The 10017-nt window shown below is 37.4% G+C and overlaps 1 protein-coding gene across 2 annotated transcripts; it reads left to right on the top strand.

The window, feature by feature from the left end:
• The first annotated feature begins 570 nt into the window (after positions 1–570).
• On the top strand, positions 571–5607 carry LOC311080718 (uncharacterized protein). Of its 2 annotated transcripts, XR_014605696.1 has the most exons (10): positions 571–707; positions 3322–3456; positions 3535–3618; positions 3697–3785; positions 3871–3973; positions 4057–4184; positions 4270–4330; positions 4399–4617; positions 4819–5003; positions 5079–5607. XR_014605696.1 is itself a non-coding variant. In XM_084110830.1 (9 exons), the coding sequence occupies exons 1-9, from the start codon at positions 681–683 to the stop codon at positions 4912–4914; spliced, it is 942 nt and encodes a 313-aa protein (XP_083966956.1). In that variant the 5' UTR covers positions 571–680; the 3' UTR covers positions 4915–5607. The 2 variants fall into 2 exon arrangements, 1 of the variants encoding a protein (XP_083966956.1); XM_084110830.1 differs by having other exon boundaries at positions 4819–5607.
• The last annotated feature ends 4410 nt before the right edge of the window (positions 5608–10017 follow it).

Here is a 10017-nt window from a genome sequence, read left to right as displayed (position 1 = left end):
CTCATGTTTAACCACTCCACTAGACTAGAGAGCAGCAGCAGCTCTAGCCGAGGTAAGGCTGTTCCAAGCGGGATACATGAGCGCTGAGCAACCGGTGATCCCTTGGATCTCACATCTCCGAAAACGTCAGATCAAATTTTTAAATAGGCGCTATCTGTATAAACAAACAACATATTTGAGCTTTAAACAACTACATTATCGACTGAAAAACTCTTAAAACTACATTTCGTGACACAATAACAGTAGTATTTTTAAATTTCGCGGTCTTTCTCCTGCTATTGACGCAACTTGAGATTTTAAATATTAGCTATAGAATATACACGATTTACATATACAATATAAAATTTAATTCAATCTTACCTTGCATATAGTAGCGGGATTTAGCATTCTACATAAAGCTACCACATAATAACACTAAAACAGCTCACGTTAGCTACAAGTTATCGCGAGAACAGATTTAGATCAGGCATACTACTGGCATACTAATGGGGTCCTCAGCCCGGACCCATTTCTTCAGCCGGTGTGATGAACAATGAACAATCGAGTCCGGCTGAAGAAATGGGTCCGGGCTGAGGACCCCATTAGTATGCCAGTAGTATGCCTGATCTAAATCTGTTCTCGCGATAACTTGTAGCTAACGTGAGCTGTTTTAGTGTTATTATGTGGTAGCTTTATGTAGAATGCTAAATCCCGCTGCTATATGCAAGGTAAGATTGAATTAAATTTTATATTGTATATGTAAATCGTGTATATTCTATAGCTAATATTTAAAATCTCAAGTTGCGTCAATAGCAGGAGAAAGACCGCGAAATTTAAAAATACTACTGTTATTGTGTCACGAAATGTAGTTTTAAGAGTTTTTCAGTCGATAATGTAGTTGTTTAAAGCTCAAATATGTTGTTTGTTTATACAGATAGCGCCTATTTAAAAATTTGATCTGACGTTTTCGGAGATGTGAGATCCAAGGGATCACCGGTTGCTCAGCGCTCATGTATCCCGCTTGGAACAGCCTTACCTCGGCTAGAGCTGCTGCTGCTCTCTAGTCTAGTGGAGTGGTTAAACATGAGATATAATTCGTCTTGTGGGACGATCTTTGAAATCATTAATCTATATTTTGTTCCCTGGCAAATCGTTTTGGCTGAGGGCAAAGTTTTAGTTTCATAACTTTATATAACGTTAAATTATTTAGGCTTTTTATCTTTAACGTTGTAGCCTGCTGACTTATGTTTGACTGAATCGTTTAATTACTTTATTTCTTGACTTGTATGGCTACTTATACTTTCATAATTGCTATTATTGATCAATAAAACTGAAATTTAACAAAAAGAGACAGGGTTGTGTCATTTTATTTTATATAGCCTATGTAAGAATATTTTAATATATATATATATATATATATATATATATATATATATATATATATGATATCACCAACATGGCATGTATTTTTTTCATGTATGGGATGGGAAGTATTTCAGAGTATCACTGACAAAGGCTCAAAAGAGTCCATGACTTTCTAAAAGATCTTTTAAATACAGATTGTTTGTGTTTTTGTTTTACTTTTAGGACTGGAGAACATCTGGTAATGAGATGTCACTTTTTTCTGTTTGTTAAATGCTTAGTTACGGTTGGGATCTCTGCAAAGGAATACCTTCTCACAACATAGCGACACTTTTTAGTTAACTTAATGAATTACTAACGTAATGATAGCAGTAACACCAAAACGTACTTTGCAAGATTAATCGCTGTTTTATATGGATTAACCCTTTCATGCATAGTGGTCACTACAGTGGACAGCTATAAAAATAAAAAATTCTTAAATTTGCACGGGTTTTGATGGCATAGTTGCACATCATCCTCTTCAGTGGACCCACCCTGGTGCATCATCCTATATATTTAAACCAAGTGGCAAGCCGTTGTGCTTCGATTTTTTTCCCCCTCCAAACCAAGATGGCAAATGGTCAGTCAGAAATGCCAAGTTGCTCCGGAATATCCACCCATTCCTTCTATCCTAGGAGACTCTTGTAGGTAAAAAAAAATATTGCAGCATCAAGCAATATCTAATGAGTCCTATCAAAGTTGGGTCATTATACGTAAACGTGCCATTTTGTGTCCCTTAGAAAAAAAAGCTCTGTAAATCTTAATAAACCATAAAACAAATAAAATATTTTATAATTTAGTTTCCATAATATGTCTAATAATATAAGAATAAATTAATTTCTGTTTCTTTTGTTTTTAAAGGATTTTAATCACATTTTTGTGCACAGCATCTTGCAGAAATGTTGAAAATGGCATGTCCCTCAGTATGATTTTTCTACTTCTCCTGGCATCATCTGCCTTTCATGAAGTTGATGGTAGAAGACAAGTGTTCTCTTCTTTTCTTTGAGTTCATGTAATATCTGAAAGACAGGGACACGCTCATTGTGTCAGCCCTGTTACCAGAAAAGCATACGTTAAAAAGTTATTTGTACATATTTAAAAAGGGATCTCCATATCTCAGCTCAGGAGAGGTGTAGAGAGCCAGGACTTGCACTCATCTCTACGCCTCATCGCCCTCTATCAGAATCCAAGGTTTCAAGAAGATCCGAGAAACTTTATTTTTCGACCCAAAAAAACTATAAGGCCTACGCCCTGTCGTTTTTTTTGGGTCGAAAAATAAAGTTTCTTGGATCTTCTTGCAACCTTGGATTCGGATAGAGGGTGCTGATGCGCAGACAGGAGTGCAAGATTGGAGGCTCTAGAGCCTTCCAGAGCTGAGATATGGAGATCCCAGGTAGCATTTGTTACACTGTGCAAAATAGTGGTTTCACGGACAGTGGAATTTTGGGATGACACTTGGTGCTACGGATTCAGGGGAGCCCGCTGAGTGCTGATAAACAGGTTTCATCAAAATATTTCGAAAGCTGAGCTTAAAAACTTAAAATGCTTTGTGGGATCTCCATATCTCAGCTCTGGAAGGCTCTAGAGCCTCCAATCATGCATTCATGTCTATGTCTCAGCACCCTCTAACAGAATCCACAGTTTCAAGAAGATCAGATAAACTTTATTTTGCGACCCAAAATATCTATAAGGTATTCTATCTTATTTCTATCTTTTGGGTCGAAAAATAAAGTTTCTCGGATATTCTTGAAACTGTGGATTCTGTTAGAGGGTGCTGAGACATAGACATGAATGCATGATTGGAGAAATTTTGGGACTCAAGCGAGCCCTCCATATGCGTCCAATGGCAGCTTATTTGTATGGTCATTTGTACACGAACCTCCTATATGTACTTCTTATATTATTCAACAACATTTTATTGAAATCTACTATTTCTTTTAGATTCTTGACACAAGGATTGCACAGCTCTGTAAAGCACATGGTGGAACTGCTTTACAGGTGCACACGTTCGTTCTCTGGTGGCTATCCTTCACTATCAAGAACCATGTGGATGACAGTCACATTTCTTGTCTGAAGGTAAATGAAAATCTATTAATTAAATTTCAGTGGCAGGGGACACATTTACTTACTTATTTACTTAAAAATATTTTAAAGGACCTTGATGAGAATGACACAGTCCTTATTCCAAGAATTGTTGGTGGACAGAGCCCCGAAAAGGGAAACCACTTCATTTTGTGGGTATGTATGGATAAAAAAATACATTTTTGCTCAACAGTTGTTACTCTGGTTAAAGCGGTTTCTGTTTATGTTGTAAAGGTCTTGGATGGTTTGCTGAATCGTATTCGAGTTTACGACCCCACTGGCAACTACAAGTCAATTTCTGCGATGGACCTGGCTATACTATGGTATTATGTGCTTTGTAAATGTTAAAATTGTGATCTTTATTTACTAATGTACATGTATTAATTTCTTTTTTCTTTTGTACAAAAGCAATGCCTTCCGAAATACTTGGGACTTGGGAAAATGGACTGTTGAGTACCCAGAACAGTGGAGGCTGGCTGACTCTAACAACTGTGGGGTTTTGGTTTGTACAGTAAGTTAAAAAAAATGCTTTTATTTATTTATTTTATTTTATTTTTATCTACATTACTTTAACAACTGTGTTTATTGCATTAGATGGCAGAAATGGAGGTGAGGGACAGATGGACCTCTATGAAAAACGAGGTGATACAGGGAGAAGATCTGTGGCATCTGAGAAGATATCACGCATCATCAATGGCAGCATATGCTGTTCAGCATATGACGTATAAAGAAATGTCTTTCAGAAAATTATATAAATCAACTTAAAAGTTTAATAAATCAAGTAGATCGTTGATTTTTTAAATTTAGGACAGTCGAGGAGGTGGAAAAAAAAGGAATTTGTTCTCTTGTCAGTGATGCTGAAATTCAGGTACATATAAGACCTTACAAAATTTAAAATGGCTAGATATTGTTTGCTATACTAAATATTTTTTTCAGGAGTTGTTTCAAGGAATTGTGAAAGGCTTGGTGAAACCCACGTGGAACAAATGGTGGCAAATGAAGACTGGGAAAATGGCAAAACCTAAGAGCTTTCATCCAGCCTTGTCAGCACATGTTGAGGAACTTTTAGGACACATCGACAACATTGTGTTTGAGCAGAAGAAGGACAAAAAGCTTGAACATATCGATCTTGTAATGTGTGAATTGATTCCTGAGGTAAGCATTTTATGGGATTGTGTTGGTACAAATAAGTACTCGAATTTTTTATATCACCAAAAAAACACATCATTTTCTCACCCTGGTATCATTTGATAATATGTTGGAAGAAACTGATGGCTGATTTTTATATGTTTTTGTGAACTAACTCATTAAACTAACTCATTAAGTAATTACTTTTTTTTATCTTTTGTTGTACAGATCAGCCTTACAATACTGAGACGAACGGAAGGTTTCAGTCACTTTTGGGCTGATATATCTTATCTTGTGGAGTGTGTCATTAAAATAGCCTTTTAAGCCAGTCCATCCATGACACCCCTAGGTTCAACGAGCTAACTACGTTCTGCTGCGTTGCACCTTTGGGCTTGCATATCAAAGCAAAAACAGTGAGTGATGTTCCATAGCACTAAGGACTGCAAGTGTACAGTTGCATGTGACATGTTGTTTGTGTGTTTTTACAGAGTTCCTCAAGTCAGTCCATGACACCTAGTCCAGCCTCCTCACCTACCAGGTCACGACCGCACCATCTAAAGGGGAAACTGACTGACTGCATCATCTAGGCCTTAGGATGGTTCCACAAAGAATTGACTGCACATACAACATGAATTTACTTCAAACTAAAGATCTGACTTTTCATACAGCAAAAGACACTGCATCTATTTGTGTCTCATTAGCTCTCAAAAAACTTTAACCTTACAGTTCATTAAATATTTTAACACAGCTAACTCAACATTAATTGTTTTTAAATCTCCACAATGTATAGCCAGAGGACTATCACAAAAGTGTTTAGGAAAGTAAATACATACTAGAGTATGTTTGTTTAAAGCTGCTTTGTATTGTTGTGTATTTTAAAAAGCTCTATAAATGTCCTAAAACGATGTGCATTTTGCTTGTAGTTTTGTGTTAATAAAAATGTAATATATTACATCTCATAATTCAGTTGAATTCATTATGTATTGTATTGTGTAATTTAATTAAATTTTTATATAAGTTTTGGTTCTCTCATTTTATTACATTAAATGTTATTGTGTTGTATGATGTTCTGTATTAAGAATTAATTCTGACATAAATCATATGCATTAGTACACAAATGACATGCTTGTAATAAAAAAGCATTTTATGCCCCATTGCTTAATAACAAATAACTTTGTCACAAAACATACTTTAAAAATGTTATTTCTTTCAAATAAAAGATTATTATATGAATTAAGGGGTTTGATTAATTACATTAAAAATTGTGATTCCATAATTTTATTATACTGTTCTTTAGTCAAGGCTAGATTTAATATTTATACCCACAAAACATAGCTAGCATTCTGTAATTTATTTAAATGTCTAAACCATAGACTGTAAAAAAAGATGGACGACGCCCCTTCGCTCTCTTCCATTGATGAGAACTGAAGCCGCCAGAGTCCCGATATGGCGCTGACATATTGGTTCTTGAGTCTGCGCAGTAGCGATCTCGGGACCAGACATGCGCAGTAGTGAGCAGGAAGTAAAGCCGCGAAATCAACGCTCCGCCCTCACTCTCGCAGAACGCACTCAGGGAGAGTGGATTCTGCACACTTTTTAAAAAATTGATTGCAGTACGACAAGAGGCTTGTTAAAATAAAGTAAATACAATCTCCTCAGTTCTCCGAAGATCCCGAAAAAAATGTCCGTTGGTGCTTCAGTGACTACTTCGCTCGAGAACCTGTCAATCACAGCTGTCAATCATGACGTTACACCACCGCATCACGTAACTAACTAAAAACCAACTTATTTTTGAAACAGACACTTGAACTTACATCAGCGTGATAAAAATGACAGCAAATTAAAGAAACCACCTTTGGAAAAAAGATATTTGAAGTGTAATTTAATTGTTTAGTTGGTCTCACGTCCCGTTGAATAACACGGGGAGGCGGGGCTTATGACCTATACTAGGACCAGTCACCGGGGGGCGATCGAGACGTTTTGGCTTCACTTTTCAGGGCTTGTGCGGCACGCTTGGTCTAAACTGGTAATACGAAAAATAGTAATATACACAAATAAGCATTATTTTAAGAATATTTTAATAAATAAAAGTGTACAAAATAATTACATAATTATAATTGCATTACGAATGGCTGTGAATATGGTAAGGCAGTATCAGTGCAGTATAAGCTCAGGAAAAGCTCATAGCACGAATCACGATCATCGGATAACGTTAGCTGTATGCTATGCTATTATCTAAGCTAACTAAAAAACAATACCAACGAGAAATGTTTAATTTCACAATCTATAGCTTCGGTTAAATACTAGTATATGAAACGTATACTTTAGAATACATTAAATACATTAATGATTCGTTATAACGTAGTACAAACGTCTTCTATAATAAAGTGATTTTGTATGATTTGTAACCAGGCACTAAAGCGATTACCCATAAAACGGGCTTTGAGCCAATCGGATTGCTTGGGTCCTCAGCCCGGACCCATTTCTTCAGCCGGACCCGATTATTCACCACACCGGACCCGATTGTTCATCACACCGGAAGTGTACTGAGAGTGAAACTTCTCGCCATATTAGACTATTGCTGCGTTCCAAACCGCATACTCAATGAGTAGGTACTCAATTTCAATAAGTACTTACTTAACGAGTGCTAAAAGAGTAGGTACTTTATAGCCAGATCTCGTTGAGTATGAATGTGAACCGGACATCTGCCATGTTGACGTTATCATGTGACCTACGACGCGTTATCACAAGCGCAACAACTTAAAAGATTTGAACGACACGTTTAATTCATCTATCTGTAAATATCTTGATATTGATTAAACTTGCTCATTTTGTGTTCTTTTTGAAGAAACTGCTGCCCATTTATTTTGTGAATACATTTAGGGTTGATTTAAGTTCTTATATTTACCCTACTAATGTGACCCACCGTTTTATCCTTAACGATATTTATTTTTATAACGAAATCCCAAAATTGTCATCTCTTGAATATGTTGTTGATTTCTTTATTTTATATCCAAACATTTTCATCCATAAGCAAAAGTGGCTTACTGCTTTGTTTTCCTCTTTTTCTTGTTAAATTTAACTCTCGTTTCATCCCTCAGGCTTATAAATAACAAAAATGCATTTTTTAAATGTATTATATCATTAATTAAGAAAATATATATTGATATTCAACCTTAAAGGTTCTTTTTTCTTGTGTATAAAATCTCATATTATGTTTGCAAACCCATTATATATATATATATATATATATATATATATATATATATATATATATATATATATATATATATATACATACACATATATATATATACATGCATATATATATATATACCTCATAACATCAGTAACTGGACAGCCCTACCTAGAACGGTTTTCCTCAGCGTTTGTAATGTCTGCACAAAGGAGACGTTGGGCAGCTGTGTGAAGATTCGCCTTTGGAGAAAACTGTTGATTTTATACTCGAAAAATTTAAGTATCATTATTAAAAATAAATTTTACCCCAGAATGAATTGCATTGCTATCCCACCCCAAAACATACAATAATAACAACTTGTGCTGACCAATTAATTATATTACTTTAAATGATATAATTCAATAAAACAAACAAAATGTAATGTATGTCATTTGAAATAGCTATGTATGAATACACTCTAGATGTGTATGTGAACATATCTACATTTTCATTCAAACAATAAATAAAGCATTAATTAAATAATTGTATTTTATTTACTGACAACAATGAGAAATATTACCGTAATAAATTAGTCAAAGAATGAATCAAAGTCACCATCACACAATAAACAAATGCATATACAAGTCAACACATGAAACAAAGCTTTATTCAAACTACAGTCATGTATGTAGACTAGTTTCGCTGAAACCCACATCCTTCTGCCATCTCAACACAGCGGTTCCCATTCTTCAGCTTTATTCTGATGAATCAGCTGACCGCCAGAGGTGAGCCGTGCCTTCGTGCCGGAGGTTGTAGCGTGATGTGTTGTGCTTCACAATCTGAGGCAATAAGGGCAGGTGGAGTGATGGAGGGTCTCATAAGGGCAGGTGGAGTGATGGAGGGTCTCATAAGGGCTGGTGGAGTGATGGAGGGTCTCATAAGGGCAGGTGGAGTGATGGAGGGTCTCATAAGGGCAGGTGGAGTGATGGAGGGTCTCGTAAGGGCAGGTGGAGTGATGAAGGGTCTCGTGAGGGCAGGTGGAGTGATGGAGGGTCTCATGAGGGCAGGTGGAGTGATGGAGGGTCTCATAAGGGCAGGTGGAGTGATGGAGGGTCTCATAAGGGCAGGTGGAGTGATGGAGGGTCTCGTAAGGGCAGGTGGAGTGATGAAGGGTCTCGTAAGGGCAGGTGGAGTGATGGAGGGTCTCATGAGGGCAGGTGGAGTGATGGAGGGTCTCGTAAGGGCTGGTGGAGTGATGGAGGGTCTCATAAGGGCAGGTGGAGTGATGGAGGGTCTCATGAGGGCAGGTGGAGTGATGGAGGGTCTCATGAGGGCAGGTGGAGTGATGGAGGGTCTCATGAGGGCAGGTGGAGTGATGGAGGGTCTCATAAGGGCAGGTGGAGTGATGGAGGGTCTCATGAGGGCAGGTGGAGTGATGGAGGGTCTCATGAGGGCAGGTGGAGTGATGGAGGGTCTCATAAGGGCAGGTGGAGTGATGGAGGGTCTCATGAGGGCAGGTGGAGTGATGGAGGGTCTCATGAGGGCAGGTGGAGTGATGCAGGGTCTCGTAAGGGCAGGTGGAGTGATGGAGGGTCTCATGAGGGCAGGTGGAGTGATGGAGGGTCTCGTAAGGGCAGGTGGGGTGATGGAGGGACTCGTAAGGGCAGGTGGGGTGATGGAGGGACTCGTCCATGGCACTATCTCCAGGATTCATCTCTGGGCTCTTCATCCTCAGTGCTCACACCAGCCTGCTGACATTTCAGATCCTACAAAAATGCACAATCAACACAAAAGCAGTAATTTTAACCGCACAATGTCATTTGATTTCAGTATTATTTAGAAGACAAAAACGCTTTTTTTCCACAAATGCCGCCATCATCTTTCCTTGCAGGTCCTGCTCCACCACAAAAGATCTGCAGCAAATGCACAGAAATCAAGAATCAGAAAAGTGCTGTAATAGCTCTGTTTGAAATTACAATAATTAAAATAAACTACTACTTAAGATTTAAATATTTATTCATTTCTGTAATGTCACAAAGCCTTTGATGGCAGCATTCAGCTTCATGAGCCACTCTCCACCGGATAAACACACATCTGTTCATCTGACCCTGTAACATCCAGACAAGATTCACATAACCTCTGTCATTTATGAACTCAACACTACATTTACATGTTAAGATTGTTTTAACTTTTTATCCAACATAAATGTTCCTCAATTTATCAACAGTAATGGACAAATAAAATAGATA

The sequence above is a fragment of the Abramis brama genome (genome assembly GCF_963993115.1).
Source record: "Abramis brama genome assembly, chromosome: 4".
NCBI classification, from domain to species: Eukaryota; Metazoa; Chordata; class Actinopteri; order Cypriniformes; family Leuciscidae; genus Abramis; species Abramis brama.
Note: the sequence above shows the minus strand (reverse complement) of the source record. Positions and strands in the feature narration are given on the sequence as shown.

Bases quoted from the DNA above. Each gene is read 5' to 3' on its own strand.
- LOC311080718 (XM_084110830.1), top strand. From the start codon at position 681: ATGCTAAATCCCGCTGCTATATGCAAG. The intron at 3,619-3,696 runs GTATGTATGGAT...TATGTTGTAAAG, and splicing joins GAAACCACTTCATTTTGTGG to GTCTTGGATGGTTTGCTGAA. The intron at 3,786-3,870 runs GTATTATGTGCT...TTTGTACAAAAG, and splicing joins ATGGACCTGGCTATACTATG to CAATGCCTTCCGAAATACTT.